The following is a 17,283-nucleotide window of genomic DNA, read 5'->3' as shown; positions in this document are numbered from 1 at the left end:
CAGAGGGAAGAGTCCAAAAGTAAACAAGGACCCAGATCATTGGCTATGAAAACCACAGAACCATTCTGTGGAATTCTTTGATAAGTCGAGGACCTAGTAAAGAGCTGAAGCCTGGAAATTCAGATGTCTTTCCCCTAGTCCAGTTGCACTCCGGATTGTGTAGCCCAGTGGATGGGGCACAAAGAATTAGGACAAGAGAGGGGAATCCTTAGTGCAGAGGGAATGGGGGAGAAGGAGAGCTGGGCTTACCCTCAGAAGTGTCCAGGCCAGGAGCAGAGAGGACCCAGTCCTGCCCTCAGGGGGCCTCCAGTCCCCTGGCACAATGAACACACACATCAGGAATAGTCAGAGACCAGTCCAGAGCAGGGGGGGGGGGGCACGTGGGACAAGGGGGTAGGGCTGTCTAGGTGTCAGATGCCCCTCTTGATTCATTCCCTCAAAATAGTCTGGGACACCTGCACCCCACACTATGGCTGAGTCACTGACCCCAGTCCTCAGATGAGACTTGAATGAATGAAGTGGTCCCTACTCCTCTTCCCCTTGCAGCAGAAAGGACATGTAACTGATTCCCTGGGATGGACGGGGAACTTCCCCAAGCCCTAAAAATAACTGAGCCACTTCATACTCTGAACTTAGCCTCTCACACCCGCCCCCACCTGGCCCACCCCCTAGTCAGCCAGATAAAGGCAGCTGCTAGGCTGGCAGAGGACAGAGACCCGAGCCAGAGCAGCAAGAAGGCGTCTAACGAGGCCAGCAGAGCAGGACCAGCCCTGAACAAGAAGCCGAAGAGAAAAGACAGACCATTAGATCACACCTGCCACAGACCTGAGCATCCCCTCAGCCAAGCGGGACCTTCAGGTGAGTGACCTGGCCTTTTGTCTTTCCACAGCAGGCTGGGGTCCCCTATGGGCAATGTGGGATGGCTCACAGGGGAGTGTAGGTCACAGTCAACTCTGGGTGGAGGAAGGAGGTGAGTGGGGGGTGGGGGTCCCTGATGTAAAAAGTCCATGAGGAAGTTAAAGGAGCATTAGCATGAGCCCCCTGGGAGCTCTCAGAGTGGTTGCCACAGACCTGAGTCCCACAGAAGACACAGGTTCTTACCAGTCTGGCTTTCAGCAGAAGGTGGCCTGGAGCTGCCATTTCTAAAATACAGGTATGCAGCTCCCCAGGCTTCAGGGATTCCTCTCAGGGAAGCCCAGGTAGGCCCAGTGTCCACAAGAAAGAGAGACACAAGAAAGAGATCAGAGGACATAGGGCTGGAGGGTGGGACATAGGCCTGACTCAGCATTGCTAGGACAAACCCCATGTGTAGCTGTTGTGGGCAAAAGTCTTGGCATATCTGGAACCAGGAATATCTCCCCAGCGCTGGCCTCTGAGACCACCTCCCAAAGTATCAATGCCCAGGGCCTGAAGTACAGAGCAGACTTTGCCCCAGACCATAGTCTTACCCAGTGGGAAAGCCCTTGGGGCAAATCTGGGGACATGAGGAGGGGAGACTGGATCTGAAGATGTAGAGACCTGTGGAGACTGAACCAAGGAGCACCGGACGTGGCAGCAAAGGTGGAGTCTCCCTGAGAGGTTGGCTCAGCCCTGGATAGGCCAAGCTCTGGTGTACTTCTTGGGGTTCAGGCCTGACCCTAAGTGTGGTGGTCCCAATTCTGCTTCTACCCACACCCCACCCCTGTTCCTGTCCCGTAGAACTTAAGCCCCAGGAGTTCTGGGCCAGGCAGGTGCAAGGGTGGAAGGGCCAGAGGGCAGAAAACCTGCTTCAGGTCTTGCTATCACCTTTCAGAGCCTCCCAGAACAGCTCCTTCTCTGTCTTTGGGCCTCTGTTTCCCTGTCTAAACAATGAGGGGTTAGGTTCCTTGACCTCTGAGGGTCCACAGTTCTGACATCCCTGGATTCCATGATGCTAACAATTTATAACCATAGCAGGGATTCTAGAGATTCCTGGGGTCAGTGGTGGGGTGGAGCTCATGGTCCATACATGCCAACTGCTCAGGCCACATGGTTGTGACTGGACTGGGAGTCACAGTTTGCCTTTGTTCCCATCAGAACTCAGAGATAAAAGGAACCACACAGAGTGTGTGAGGAGACTCAGGCTTCAGGCTTCAGAGTTTTCCCCACATCGGGTCTCTGAAGTCTGGTGGGCAGACTGGATGGCTATCTCAGAAGGGGGGTCAAAGGACAAAGGAGATAAGTTGGGTGAGGGATCCCAGGGTCCCAGTGGCTGAGCCTGGGCCTCCCTCCTGAGCCCAGGGCCTCTGGGCCGAGGCCAGGACAGCAGCTATATTTAGCATGAGTGTGGAGCAGAGCAGTGGGTCAGGGGCAGTGGGGCGGGGATGGGGGTGGGAGACGTGCTTCCCATTCCTTCCCTGCTGGCCTCTGGGGACTGTCAGTCCACCTCTCACAAGACAGATAAGACACAGAGGACGGAGAGCAAAGGAGGGCTTGTGCGGTGGAAGGCTAAGGCAAGGGAGTGGGGGAGCTGGGGGGAAGCAGTACCCTTGATGGAAGCTGACTGACATGAAGAGGGACAGAGAGAAGTACAGGAGTTTGGGCCTGGTGGCCTACAGCTGGGGAAGAATCTCCAAGAGGCAGGGCAAGGAGGTCTCTTCAGGAAGCCTTCTTGTCCAGTGCCTTCCCTCCGTGTGGGTGTCTCCCTCACACCTGGCGTGGGTGCTGGAAAACAGAGGGGCACCACAGCCAATAAGAAAGCTTCATGCCCCTTTCCCTCTTATTTCTTGGGAGCAGGGTCCCAAATCAGGTCTAGGAACCCCGAGCTAGCACTACCTGCCACTCATTCACCTGATTCTTTCCATGACTCAGTTTCCTTGTCTTTAATTGTGAGTGGCTGGACTAAAGGCCCTTGAGTGCCCCCCACCCCACTCCTACCTTCTGAAGCTTGGGATAATGCACCCCAAACCCCTACCTTAGAATCTGGCTCCGTGGAACCCTAAGAGAGCCTGCGAACAACTGCCCCTCACAGAGCCTCAGCTGCTTCTGCTGTAGCAGAGGCCACCAGCCCCTGCTAAACCCCCTGGGGCCAGAAGGCTGGAGAGCTGGTCAGGAGGGAAGACCTTAGAGGCTGGGCAGGACTCCCGGCAAAGTGGCAAGTGCGCCCTCTGGTGCTGTGAAAGGGAATTTCTTCTCCATGGGAAGAAGTCCCCAGCTTAGGGAACCGCCTCTCCCAGACTAGGAACCCCTCAGTCAGGATTCACCTGGGAGTTCACAAGGGGAAAACCGACCTTGGTAAAGGAAGGTGAGGATGGAACTTGTCCAGTTTGCCTATTGGAGGTTTCGGCATCCCTTGTAGAGCTAAAGGACAAACTCACGGTCACTAGTGCCTTGCCTGCTCCCTAGCAAACCAGGTAATTCTGGGGAAGCAGGACCCACCTTGATGGGTGGCTCCATATGCCCTAAGTTCTGACTTGTCACATAGCAACCCCGCAGGGGGTAGGGTGATAGCCAGGTGGGGTCTGGAGAGGGAGGGAGTCTCAACAAAAGGTGCCATGGGACGACTCTACCCTAAGGCTCTGCCTGCTATCATTTCTCCCAGCAACCAGCCCCATCCTCGTCTCTGCTGCCCCTTCTCTGAAGGATGGCCAAAGCCCAGACGCAGGCAGCCCCCATGCTGACCATTCCGATGGCCACCGCAGAGGACCTGCCTCTCCCTCCACCCCCAGCCCGGGAGGACCTGCCCCTGCCCCCTCCCAAGGAGTCCTTCTCCAAGTTCCACCAGCAGAGACAAGCCAGCGAGCTCCGCCGCCTCTACAAGCACATACACCCTGAGCTCCGCAAGAATCTGGCCGAGGCCGTGGCTGAAGACCTGGCTGACGTCCTGGATTCCGAGGAGCCCACAGAGGGTGACGTCCAGTGCATGCGCTGGATCTTTGAGAACTGGCGGCTAGATGCCATTGGGGACCGCGAGCGGCAGCCTGCCAGGGAGCCTGTGACCGGCGGTGATGTCCAGGCTACCTCCCGCAAGTTTGAGGAAGGTTCTTTTGTCAACAGCACGGACCAGGAGCCAGCCGGACCTCTGCCATCGAGAGGGGATGTTCGTGCAGCCCGCCGGCTGTTTGAGACAAAGCCACTGGATGAGCTGACTGGTGAGGCTGAGGCATCGGGGGCTACGGCGAGGGAGCCTGAGGCCAGCGGGGATGTCCAGGGCACCAGGATGCTCTTTGAGACGCAGCCATTGGACCGCCTGGGCTCCCGCCCCTCCATCCAGGAGCAGAGCCCCTTGGAGCTGCGCTCAGAGATCCAGGAGCTGAAGGGCGATGTGAAGAAGACAGTGAAGCTGTTCCAAACAGAGCCACTGTGTGCCATCCAGGATGCAGAAGGTGCCATCCACGAGGTCAAGGCCGCATGTCGGGAGGAAATCCAAAGCAATGCAGTGAGGTGTGCCCGCTGGCTCTTTGAAACCCAACCTCTGGATGCCATCAACAGGGACCCCAGTCAGGTGCGGGTAATCCGGGGGATCTCCCTGGAGGAGGGGGCCCGGCCTGACGTCAGTGCAACTCGCTGGATCTTTGAGACACAGCCACTGGACGCCATTCGGGAGATCTTGGTGGATGAGAAAGACTTCCAGCCATCGCCAGACCTTGTCCCTCCTGGTGCAGATGTTCAGCAGCAGCGGCATTTGTTTGAGACCCGAGCACTGGACACTCTCAAGGGGGGAGAGGAGTCTGGAGCAGAGCACCCACCCAAAGAGGAAGTAGTCCCTGGCGATGTCCGCTCTACCCTGTGGCTATTTGAGATGAAGCCCCTGGACACTCCTAGAGACAAAGTCCAAGTGGGCCACCTGCAGCGAGTGGGTCCCCGGGAGTGTGAGGGGCTCATGGCTGAATATCCACGCAGTGATGGCTCCTCTGCACCGTCCCACTCTCAGAGTGCCCCCCAGAGGGATGGGGTGAAGGGGGACGTGAAGGCCTTCAAGAACCTTTTTGAGACCCTTCCCCTGGACAGCATTGGGCAGGGTGAGCCTTTGGCCCTTCGGAGTATGAACAGAGCAGAAGGAATTAATTCTATGGGGCTGTCCCAGGACACAGGGTCCCCAGTGTACGCTATGCAGGATGGCAAAGGCCATCTCCACGCCCTGACCTCTGTCAGCAGAGAGCAGATAGTTGGAGGTGATGTGCAGGGCTACCGGTGGATGTTTGAGACACAGCCCCTGGATCAACTGGGCCGAAGCCCTAGTACTGTGGATGTGGTACGGGGCATCACCCGGCAGGAAGTGGTGGCCGGAGATGTCGGCACTGCCCGGTGGCTCTTTGAGACCCAGCCCCTGGAGGTGATCCACCAGCGGGAACGGCAAGAACGCCAGGAGGAAGAAGGAAAGAGCCAGGCAGGTTCCCAGCCTGAGTCACTCCCAAAGGGTGATGTGCAGACCATCCGCTGGTTGTTTGAGACGTGCCCCATGAGTGAGTTGGCCGAGAAGCAGGGGTCAGAGGTCATAGAACCCACAGCTAAGGCGGAGGCGCGGTCCTGCACTTGGATGTTTGCGCCCCAAACCCTGGACAGGCCAGAAGGCTCCAGGGAGCAGCACCTGCAGGTTAGCCAGATCCAGCCTGGGGAAAGCCAGACAGATGGACATGTCTTCGAAACTGAGCCTCTGCAGGCCTCGGGCTGTCCCTGCGGAAGAGGGCCTATGCGATACTGCAGCCGAGTGGAGATCCCTTCCGGGCAGGTGTCTCGGCAGAAGGAGGTTTTCCAGGCCCTGGAGGCAGGCAAGAGGGAAGACCAGGGGTCCAGGGTACTCCCCCAGCCAATCTCTGCGGGTTCTGTGCACAAGTTCACCTGGCTCTTTGAGAACTGCCCCATGGGCTCCCTGGCAGCTGAGAGCATCCGAGGGGGCAACCTCCAGGAGGAGCAGCCCGAGGGCCCCTCAGGCAACAGGGTGCCAGAGAGGCAGGAGACCACAGCGGAGGGGACCCTGAGGACTCTGCACACTATGCCTGGCCTCCTGCACCACGGAGGCATCCTCATGGAGGCCCGAGGCCTGGGGGATCTCTGCCTTGCCAAGTATGTACTGCCAGGCCCGGGGCAGGGGGGACCCCACATACGGAAGGAGGAGTTGGTGTCTGGCGAGCTTCCCAGGATTGTCCGCCAAGTACTGCGCCGGCCAGATGTGGACCCGCAGGGGATGCTGGTTCAGGAGGACCCAGTTGGCCAGCTCTGCCTTAAGCCGCTGAAGCTGCCAGCTCCAGGCAGCAGCGGGAACCTCGAAGACATCGACCCTGAGTTCCAACAGGTACTGGCTTGTGGCCTGGGGACCTCAGTAGCACGGACTGGGCTGGTGATGCAGGAGACAGAGCAGGGCCTGGTCTCGCTGACTGCCTACTCCCTGCAGCCCCGGCTGACTAGCAGGGCCCCTGAAAGGGGCAGTGTGCAGCTGCTGGCCAGCTGCATAGACAAAGGAGACCTGAGTGGCCTGCACAGTCTGCGGTGGGAGCCACCAGCTGATTCAAGTCCAGTGCCAGCCAGCGAGGGGCCCCAGAAGCTGCCCGCAATGGAGAACATCATCCATGTTCCCCCACTGGACCCCAGTATGGGGATGGGGCACCTGAGAGGCCCAGGGGGCACCCCCCACCTCCCACAGGCCATTGGAAAGGCAGTGCCTCTGGCTGGGGAAGAAAAGCAGAAAGAGAGCTGCACTGGGCAGAAAGGGATAACAGCTTTGGGAAAGTCTGAAGGAACCACAGTGACACCCACGGGGTCTGGAGCCCCAGACCTCCAGGCTGCCATGCAAAATCTGCGGATGGCAACAGCGGAGGCCCAAAGCCTGAGCCAGCAAGTTCTCAATAAGAACAAGCAAGACTCTGCCCCTGGAGCCACCTCAGCACCTCCGGAGTCACCACGGCACCCTGATGGTCCCCTGCAAGCATCGGCCGTGGTCACCGTGGCTGCCCAGAGCAATACTAGACCTGTGGCTGGAGGTGACCCCAGAACCCCAGCACACCCCAGAAAGGTCAGTGGGGAACAGAAAGTACTGCCCGGAGGGCTGCCTGAGGGGTGGGTGACTACTGAGGATGGCATCTACACTACTCACCGTGTGAGGACCTTTGAGCCCCATGGGGGTGTACAGCCTTCTGAAAGAGAGCCCGCAGAGCAGGGCAGGGACACTGCCCTCTCGGCCCAGGCTCCCACCCCACTTCAGGAAGGCCCAGGTCAAAGACTGAGGCCTGGGTGGGAGGAGCCTGGGGGCTGCACACAGATGGGCCAGAGAGCTCCAGAGAAGGCAATGGCAAGAGTAGGCCCAGGAGGCCTCCAAGCTGCAGAGATCCCCCTGAAGGTTGCCTCTTCAGCCCACCACACTCTGGCCTCTGAGCCTCGGCCTGCAGGTGCCTGTATGCACTCCCATAATGCCTCTGTTCCTTCTCCTCCTCTTCTCCCAGCTGCTGTGACAGGACCGGACTGCCCAGCTCACGCCCACCATGATGAGGACTCTATCCAACAGGACCCCCTTCTCCACTCCCACAGCAGCCCTGCCAGCCAGAGAACCCCTGGGGAGTCACAGACAAGGACCCCAAAACTGGAGCCCAAAATACCCCCAAGGAAGAAGCCTCAGGTGCCTCCTAAACCGGCATACCTCAGCCAGATCCCGCCTCCTCGGAGGCTGCCCACACCCTCAGCCCTCTCTCCCCACTCCTCCAAAGGGGCAGGGCAAGGAGGACACAAGCCAGGTGAGAAAGATGCAACCACCCTTCCGCCAGCCAGCGTCCCCACCACTGCAGGCCAGAGATGCAGAACTCTGGCTGGATTCCCCCATGAACAGAGCCAGCCCAGCCCCCAACATGGCCCCAGCACCAGGGCTTCCGGACTCACCAAGAGCCAGGCTGCAGGTAGCAGTGCTCAAAACCCTGAACCCCTCAGGCTCTCAGCTCTCAGCACTCACCCCGCCTCACCACAGCAGGGTCCCAGTCCTGGAGGAGAGGAGCCCACAGCAGGCTCCTGGCACGGGGCCCCTGAGAGCACTGAGATTCTGCAGGGAAGCCAGCAAGAACTCCAGGGCCTCCTGGGCCAGGTGCAAGCTCTAGGGGAGGAGGCCGCAAGCAGTGTGGATGTGCAGGCATTGAAGAGGCTCTTTGAAACTGTGCCCCAGCTGGCAGTGGCCCCTCAAGCTCCTGCCGCCCCCCACAAACCTGAGGCCTCAGTGGAGCGGGCCTTTGGGGAGCTGACAAAGGTCAGCACAGAGGTGGCCCGGCTGAGGGAACAGACTCTGGCCAGGCTGCTGGACATTGAGGAGGCTGTGCACAAGGCTCTCAGCTCCATGTCCAACCTCCAGCCTGAGACCAACATCAGAGGCCATGCCCCAGGACCTCCGCAGGCCCACAGTGCCTGCAAGATTGGTGACACAGACAGAAGTAAAGCCAGACCTAACTGCTCAGGCCAGGAGGTCAGAGGGCAAACTGCAGTCAAGAACCAAACCCAAGCTACAAGCCATTCTGAGATCCAGAATCAGGCCAAGGTCAGAAATCACATAGAGGCCAGAGGTCAAGCAGCCTCAATCATCCCTTCTACCAGGAGGCCAGAGACACTGAAAGAAGATCCAGGCCTCCCTGGAGTCTTGCCTTCTGGCAGAGATCCATCTTGCTCCCCAACATTCATCTTTATTGAGTCAGCCACAAGGATGCTTCCAGAGGCTCCCAGCCCCACAGGCATCCTTGATGTCTCAGTGAAAAGCACTCACCTGACACAGGAAGTGGGCCAGGCAAGGCCCCACCAGAAAGGTCTCCAGGACAAGGCTGGAAAGGAGGAGGTCACCCAGCGGTCTGGGCAGCCCGAGCCTGCCCCTGCCTCAGCAAGTGCCCCGCCCACTGGGCAGCAGAAGAGTGTTCTGGAGCTGCAGACTGGACCCAGTGGCTCTCAGTGCTACAGAGCCACAAGAACGGCTACTTAGCAGTGTGAAGGGGTGGACACATGCAGGAACCCAGTTCTCTCATCTCCCACTGTGGTCACCGAGCAGGCAGAGCTGTCCAGGGGCCCAGGCCCCCACCTCGAGCTCCATGCTTCCCCCTTGCTCCGGCCGTTCCTGCACAGCCCAGCCAGGCTCAGCAGAAGCCAGGATGATGCAGGCCCCCTATGGCCACTCCCAGCCCGCATCCCAGTGAACCCCTCTGCCTCCACCACGGCCTCCCACCAGCACTGCACTCCGGGGCCCAAGGTGGGCGCTGACCTCCCACGCATGTGAGGCAAGGACCAAGAAGAAAGGACATCTTGCAGGACATGTGAGCAATTTCCCTTTCCTCAGTTCCATCAGTAAGCCCAGCTCCTGCAAAAGGCGAGGAAGAAAGGTTGGGATGAGGTCCACCCAGTAGCCCGGACATGGGAGAAGCATGGCTGCCAGCAGCAGCTGGTGGAGGATGGAACATACACAGACACACATGCTCCTCGCACAGGCCTAGCCCACAGGCTGAGCCTAAGAGGAGCCCCCTTGGGACTGGAAGGACCCTCTCCTCTCAGCCTTTATTTCTTTTGTTATGAGTCAAAATGTTCTCAGTCACCAGCTCCTTAACTCTTGGAGAGGACAGGGCCAACTGGACAGCAGGATTGGTCTCTCTTGGGATTGGTCTGAAGGCTCCAGAAGGGCCCTGCTGCAGCCCCTTCATCACTATCTCCACCATTCAGCAGGTCAGTCTGGCAGCCCAAAGTTCCCACGGAAAAGCTCAGAATTGATTCATGTCCCTAAAGCCAAGGATACTGCCTCCCCACCCCCACTGCCCTTCACTCTGCACCCCAAATGGAAAGGATACAGTCTAAATAAACCCAAGTTTTATTCTGTCATCTCTGCATGTCTGTCGTTTGTGCATCTGTTCTGGAGTCTGGGCTCCCACTTTGGGGCGTGAGAGGGGGAACAGCCACCACTGTGAAAGCCCCATTTTCCTGGCAAGAGCAGTGTTGGAGATCTCTAAAAAGCCACCCCTTCTTCTACCACCGTCGCTGGGAAACAAAGAGGCCCCACACAATCCCCCCATTCTCCTTGCTCCCCCCTCCCCCCTTCCCCAGCCCATACACACATTGCTACCCCTCTACCTCTGGTCTCTCCTCCTGGAGGTTCTTGGACATCATCCTGGAGTGGAGTCTGACCAGAATCTTGCTCCAGAGTGGGAAAGTAGCCCAGTCAGGCCTAGGAAGGAGGGAGGGTCACACCCCAGGGGAACACCATTGGCCAAGATGGCTGGGCCCTCTCCCCTGCTCAGGCCAGGTGCTGCATGCAGAGTGGGGGCTCCTGGGAAGGCAAGCGCATGAAGCATGGCCTGGAAGACCAGAATGATTTAGTGCAGGCCCCTTTACCCTCTTTCAAAAGGCACTGAGTGCCTACTGCATGCCAGGTCTATTCTAGGCAGCAGGGACACAGAGGTGAAGCCTTACAGGATCACATTCTCAGGGAAGTAACCTTCTAGAATGAGGAGACAGACCACGAATAAACAGGAAAGAACAGATGAGGAATAAGGATAATGCACCTGACTAGGTCACTCTTCCACTCTAGGGGAAGAGTGTTAACATACGGTGGTGTGATAATGACAGGTAATTGTCCTAGAGCATATGGCAAAGGCAAACCTCTCCAAGAGAAAAACCTCACTTGAGATCTGAATAAGAGCCAGTTATGTGAAAATCAAGGGAAGGTACATGCTAGGCAGAGAGAAAAGAAGACATGCAAAAATCCAGAGATGGGAATGAGTGCCATCCCTCAATTTTCTGGATACCTCTCCATCTGTCTACCTCCCCCCCCCCACGCTCCCCTCACAACAAGGTTATGTGGGAGCTTGTCCACACTTTGCTTTCATTGAGCAGGTAGGATCCTAGCCTACCACCACCAGCCCCGGAATCAGTCTTCTACATGTCATGTCACAGCCCGCTCATTGCCTGCTCTCACACGGTGAGCTCCCTTGGGGCAGCTGGGCTCTGAACTGGAAAGAGCCACTCCCCTGTGGAAGACAGTGGTGTGTGAGAGCAATTAAGATACCGAATCTACACACTTGGGGCTAATACCTACAACTCTCTGGGACCCTGGCCACATGTCCCCCTCCCCTGCCCTCTGGGGACTCTCAGTTGCTTGCAGGGGCCCAGCAGCTTACAGCATGACTGTTCTCATTGTTCTCATCTGTACAGTGGGCACAATTACAGTACTTACTCTTGTGAAGATTAAGCAAATTATTATGTGCAGAGTGCCTGGAGCTATATGCCTAGCATCCGGAACTCCAACATGTTCATTTTTTAGCGTTATTGGTAACGATTAATTTTCATATCTCTTTCTCACCTCCAGGTGGAGTTCCGGTCTTGTTCATCTTAGTGCTTATCAAAATTGCCTAGAAGGCACTCTGTAAATGTCAAATAAATGAAGGCACAGATGAACGAAATGATTACGTGAATTCAGTGATTCATCCGACTAACATTTATTGAGCACCTACTTCCTGCCACGTTCCGTTCAGGATGCTGAGGATAGATATGAACAAGGCAGTATTTATCCCTGCCTTCACGGAGCCTGGGTTTAAAGAGGGAAGACAATATATTATAAGCAGATAATTCTGGAAGGGAGCGATACTGTTAAGGAAATAAAAACGAGATCACGAGAAGCGAATTGGCTGTTACTTTAGTTTGGGAAAATCATCTCCACGGAGGTAACCTTAACGGCACTGGAGCGGGTCCGTACGACTCGAGGTGGCATCCGAGGGGGAAGGGTGGGAAGAGATAGGTGGGTGAGTGGTGAGCACGCCGGCGGCAGCGTACACCAAGGAGAGTAGCTGCCGCTGGTGGAGGTCTCGCCTACAGCCCTGCACACCTGCCACACCACACCTGCCGGGGAGACCCAGGCTCCACCTCTCCTCCCGCCTGGAGTGGGCGGAGCTGGAAGTGGGGCCTGGCCGCAGGTGGAGCGCGCACCGCCCAGACCACGCCCCTGGAGCGGGGCCGGGGGCGGCGGCAGGCAGAGGAGGGGCGCGTTCCCTCCCGGCGTCTCCAAAGTGACGATAACGTTACCCCGGCCGCCGGGTTCGGGACCTTCCGGCAGCTGCAGCCGTTGCCCGGAGACGCCGGGCAGGCGCGCAGCCAAGGGCCGGCTCAGGGAGGCAGACGCTGGACGCCAGTACGCGCCGTCCTGGCCAGCCCTTGCTCGGAGCCTCCCTCCGGGATTCCAGGCGGGTGCGGGTTCCGGTCCTCACCCAAGTGGCAGCCCCACCCGGGGCCGACCTGCCGGGCCGGGTGCCTCCTCCCTTCTCGTCACTCCCTGCTACTGCCGCTGTGTCCCGAGTTGTCCACCAGTCCCCACCTTCAGTGCCATCACGCTGCCTCGGGCCATCACTCATTCCCTGCTTTCCTGGGCCACTGCCATAGCCTCCCAAGTTGTATTCCTTGCTTCCCCCTGTCCTAACAATCTGACGTTCATCTGACAGCCAAAGTGCTTACAGAGTTTACCAGATCAAGTCGCTCTCGTGTAAATACTCCCCAGTGGCTTCCCAACTCACTGTCTTAAATCTCACTCTTCTCTGCCTTTAAGACCAGAATGACTTGTCTCTCTGCTCTCCTCTCCCAACTTTGTCTCTCCCACTCTCTTCCTCATATGCCTCTCCCTAGTTACATTGGCCTTGATCTTCACAGAATCTTTACCAAACCAATTACTGCCTCAGGGCCTTTGTACTTGCTGTACCCTGGGACTGGATGTCCCTTCTTTTAGATCTTCAGTGGCTGGGCTCCTTCTCACTAAGATCCTGTTCGAATGTCTCTCCAGAAAGGCCCTCTTGATCCCTCCCTCCCCTGCCTATTGCCCCCCCATCCTGCTCCCCATCAAAAGAAGCCTTCCAACAAGTTATCATGCTGTTTCGTTTTCATGAGACCTCCCACGATATAAAATTATCTTGTGCACGGATTTGCGTACTGGCAGTGTTCTCAATTTAATACTATTGCTGTATAGTAAATGACCTCAAATTTAGTGGTTTAAGCAACCACCATTTTATAACACTCATGAACTCTGTGGGTCATGAATTTGGACAGAACACAGTGGGGATGGCTTGTCTCTGTACCATGATGTATGGGAAGACTTGAAGGCCGAGGTAATTTAACAGCTAGTGTCTGGAAACATCTAAAAGCTCATCCACTCAGGTCTGGCAGCTGATGTTGGCTATTGGCTGGGATATCGGCCAGAACACATGTGCATGGCCTCTCCCCGTGGCGTGGGCTTCCTCATGGCATGGCAGTCTCAAGGTAGTTTGACTTCCTACATTTCATCTCAAGGCTCCAAAGGCATGCATCCCAACTAACAAGGCAGAAACTATATTGCCTTGTCTGACCCAGCCTTGGAAATCATACGAAATCACTCCTGCTGCATTTTGCTGGTTACAAACGAGTCGCAAGTCTGCCTGGATTGAATGCAAGGGGTATTAGACACCACCTTTTAATGAGAAAGAGGTAAAGTTCTAGAAGAACATGTGGCCATTTTTGGAGGGTGCCGTGTCCACATGGGGTCTTCTGCCACCAGCATATCATCTCCAGGACAAATCACTTCTCATTTGTTTATTGTTGCATCCCCTGTGCCTGCCAGAATGGTACAAAAGCACTTAGTAGGTGCCTGATCCATGTTTTAGAATGAATAAATGAAGGTTTATCTTCTCCCTGTTAAGTGTATTTTCTGCTCCAGCCCTTGGTTTTAGCCTGGTCTGCTCTGGAGGAAGTCCAGTGTTTGCATTGGAAGATGGGAGTCAAGTATAGTTGTTGTTTCTTGGCAGGAAGGGTGAGTTATTGAAGATTGAGAAAGCCAAGTGAAGTTCTGGAACACTGTTATACTGTAAGGGTGTTGAAAACCAAATCTGATTTTTCTCATTCAAAATGTGGAACTATCCGGGAGAGGACTGCAGTTTTGTCCTCTGAACCACAGGGAGAAGGAAAGTGACCCAATGGAAATAAAACTTTGGAGAGGGGCCTCGGGCAGCAGGGAGGGGGTTGGACAGCCTAGAGGGAGCTATTGAAGAGATCTGGGCAGGAAGAAACCACCCACAAGCCTGTTATGATATGCGTATATTTTTTAATATTTTATTTATTTATTTGACAGAGAGATCACAAGTAGGCAGAGCAGCAGGCAGAGAGAGAGGGAGAAGCAGGGTCCCTGCTGAGCAGAGAGCCCGATGCAGAGCTTGATCCTAGGACCCTGAAATCATGACCTGAGTTGAAAGGCAGAGGCTTAACCCATTGAGCCACCCAGGTGCCCCAAACGGTATGCACATTTTCCCTCCTTTGTTATTGGTGACAGACGTTCCATTCCATCTTCCCAGAGTCCTGAAACCCATACAGTTTCTCCTCTTTGCTCCTTTTCCATGAGAATCGGCCCAGGCATATCCTTGCACACACACACACACACACACACACACACACACACCAATCAACCTGCCAGCTTCCCAAATCTCTCTTTGCCTTTCCCTACCCTTCCATCTCCGCTGTGGCTGAGACTTTGGATGTCCTATTACATCAACAGCCATCCCGATGTCCTCCCCACCTCCAGTGCCACCTCCAGACTGTCAGTCCTCCAGTCCAGCCCTGCAGCGATTTCCTACCAGCTCCACCACAAAATTCACATTCCTTCAGGTCATTCAAGGCTCTTCCTGTACAGCGGCTACCGGTTTTTATTGCCTTTCTCCATCCACTCCTCCATAATATTCTATCTGGGCCAGGTCACACACCCCTGGTTTTGCCCAGAGCCAGCTTACCCATTGGGCACTGCAGGCAGGGAGCCTGGGGCCCACAATACTTTCAAGGGCCCATGAAAATGCGCTAACTTCTAATAAAACCAGAACGGGGTAAAAAGGGAATTTTTAAGAAGAAATTGTCTTAACACTTAACATTACCATATTCGTCTTTATGCCACCACAGTTGTAAAATCTATTTTTAAATACTTATTTTATGGAGGAAGACTCAGCTCCGAGGCAACTTTTTCAAGAAAGCAAAAGCCATTAAGAATGTCCTTCTTTGACCTCTCAATCTTACGCAGCTTTGCAGCTTGGGAAACCCGATTATAACCCTTTGGTTTAGGGCATCTCTCTCCCACTGCACCGTCAGTACCCGCAAGTCAATAACCACCTCCACCTCCGTTTTCTCCTTCTAGATACCTGCTCCCCACCTGTGGCAGAGCTGCCACGTTGGACGAACATCTAACTTCCAAAGAAAATTCAAGCCGAGGCTCAACCTGGGGAGCCCTCGGGAATCCTGCCCTGGTTCCAAACCAGTCACGATCAGGATTGGGGTCCGCGGCCCAGGGAGGGGGCGCGCGCGTGCGGGCTGGCGGCCGCGGGGGCGGGGACTCGGGAGTCTACCACTCGGCCAAACGGCCCTGCCAGCTCCAAACCGTCCCCGATCGGAAGGAGGAAGCTGCCCCTGCGGTTCCCTCTTTTCTTCCCCAAAAGCTGAGCACTCCTCCTTCCGTCGCACCCTCTTCCTCCCGGCTCCCCGCGTTAGGTTTCTTACGAAAAAGTGCCTCTGAGAATTCCCAGAAGGTCCCGGATGTGAAGTCACTGGCGTGAGGTCACCGAACCTGGTTCCAGGAATCAGAAACTTGGGCGGGGAGGGGGCGGGGGGAGGAAAGCGCGGAGAACCAGGGAGTCAGGGAAGCCGTGGGCGCAGTCGGCGGGGCGCCTGACTCGGCGGGGTCCCACGCTCGGCTCCAGCAAACCCCCGGGGAGGTTCCCGGGGGGAAAAAGGGCCTCGCTTCTCCCACGGGGTAGAATTGCCGGTTAGACACCAACACACCGAACCGTGTTAACCTCTGATGTCTCGTAAAGGAGCGGGTGGGAAAACCGGAGCGATACCCACCGTTGGGGGGGGGGGGGGAGTGATGGGGGCGGGGCGGACAGGAACCCGCTGGGCCTTCCAGGTCGGAGAACACCTTTAACCTAACCGTGGCGCACGCAGGGATTTGCCCTACAGACAGGACGGCAAGGATAAATTCCTAAGGTGGCTTGTGGCAGCTTTGTTTGTTGATAGACCAGACGTGACTGGGGAAGAGTAAGAGTGCCAGCACCTACAGTATGAAGTTATCATTTACCGGGGCGGGGAAGACTGGGTGGAGCCGGTCTTTTAGCCAGCGGGGTGAGGGATCAGTAGTCTGAGCTACTTACGTGGGTCAGGAGTTCAGGGGTGATAGAAATCTCAGATTACTCGGAATTTGTAGCACAGATGTTTCCAGAGGGAAACAGCTGGTGCATTTGGACTGAGAAATTTGAGGAGGGTTTAATAACAGGGGCTTTCACAGAAGGGTAGAAGGGTAGCAGGGTGTAGAGAAAACTCCAGAACAAAGTAGGACCCGGGGACTAGTAGCAATGCGCGGCGGGGGGACGGGGAAAATGTCGACCATCCTTAGTTCAGATGCAGGGAAGGTGAGAGTTGCTGGTACTTGGGGACAGACAGAGTGAAATGGCAAGGACAGTAGCCAAACTTGTGTGATTTCTTCCAAGGGAAGGCACTTATTTTTGAGATACAAGTTTAGATGTTGCACACAGGCAGAAGTAGAGAGCTTCAGTGGAGGAGTGTAGCTCATCCCTGGCCACTGTACATGGAAAACATATATCCTGACCTCACTCTCCACCCTCTGAACTCCTGTCTGTGTTGGCCAGCTGTCAAACCCCATGGAAAGCCAGACAGGGAAGTCCCCGGGCGCAGAGCTGGGAGGAGAAGGGTGGAGAGTGGGTCTGGGACAGCAAATGGAAGAATGGGAGAACCCAGTGTGGGTGAGGGGGGGAGAGTGTCAGTGGTGAGGGTGCTCTGCAAGGCCGTGGCTGGAGAAGGGGCTGCTTAGGGAGTGAGTGTAGGTAGGAAAGAGGCAAAGGTCACTGCTGGGGAGCCCTCCTACCAGACTGAGAAATAAAATGGATCCAGGAAAGGATATTCCAAAGCTGCATTGATTGAGATGGGAGAACAAGGAGACCCATGCTCAAGGTCTAGCGACACCAGTGCACTGAGAAGGAGGGAAGAGGGAGAGCAGGTGGGCTTGGATATATGCTCCCTCTAGGTCAGGTAGGATGAGGGATATATATGTCTGTGTGGGGTATGTGTGTGTGTGTCTTTGTGTATCATGTACTTAGACTGCTTCTAGAAAAAGACAAAAAGAAAAAGCCCTAATAATAGTGCCTCTGGTAGACACCAGACGAGGCCCAACTTTGTATTTTCTTCCATTTTGAATATATTTTCTAAGGTTTTTATTTTTTAATTTTTTTTAAAGATTTTATTTTATTTTACAGCGTGAGAGAACACAAGCAGGGGAGCAGCAGAGAAAGAGGGAGACAGCAGGCTCCTTGCTCA

General features: G+C 55.8%; 1 protein-coding gene across 2 annotated transcripts; it reads left to right on the top strand.

Moving 5' to 3' along the window:
* The first annotated feature begins 728 nt into the window (after positions 1 to 728).
* XIRP1 (xin actin binding repeat containing 1) lies at positions 729 to 9,785 on the top strand. 2 transcript variants are annotated; one of them, XM_082683811.1, is made up of 3 exons: positions 729 to 858; positions 3,560 to 6,970; positions 7,398 to 9,785. In XM_082683811.1, exons 2-3 carry the CDS (start codon positions 3,602 to 3,604, stop codon positions 7,404 to 7,406), a joined length of 3,378 nt encoding a protein of 1,125 aa, XP_082539937.1. In that variant the 5' UTR covers positions 729 to 858; positions 3,560 to 3,601; the 3' UTR covers positions 7,407 to 9,785. The 2 variants fall into 2 exon arrangements, with proteins under 2 accessions (XP_082539937.1, XP_082539936.1); XM_082683810.1 differs by having other exon boundaries at positions 3,560 to 9,779.
* Positions 9,786 to 17,283: the final 7,498 nt, after the last annotated feature.

This window comes from Mustela nivalis (assembly GCF_964662115.1).
Source record: "Mustela nivalis genome assembly, chromosome: 1".
Classification (NCBI taxonomy): domain Eukaryota; kingdom Metazoa; phylum Chordata; class Mammalia; order Carnivora; family Mustelidae; genus Mustela; species Mustela nivalis.
Note: the sequence above shows the minus strand (reverse complement) of the source record. Positions and strands in the feature narration are given on the sequence as shown.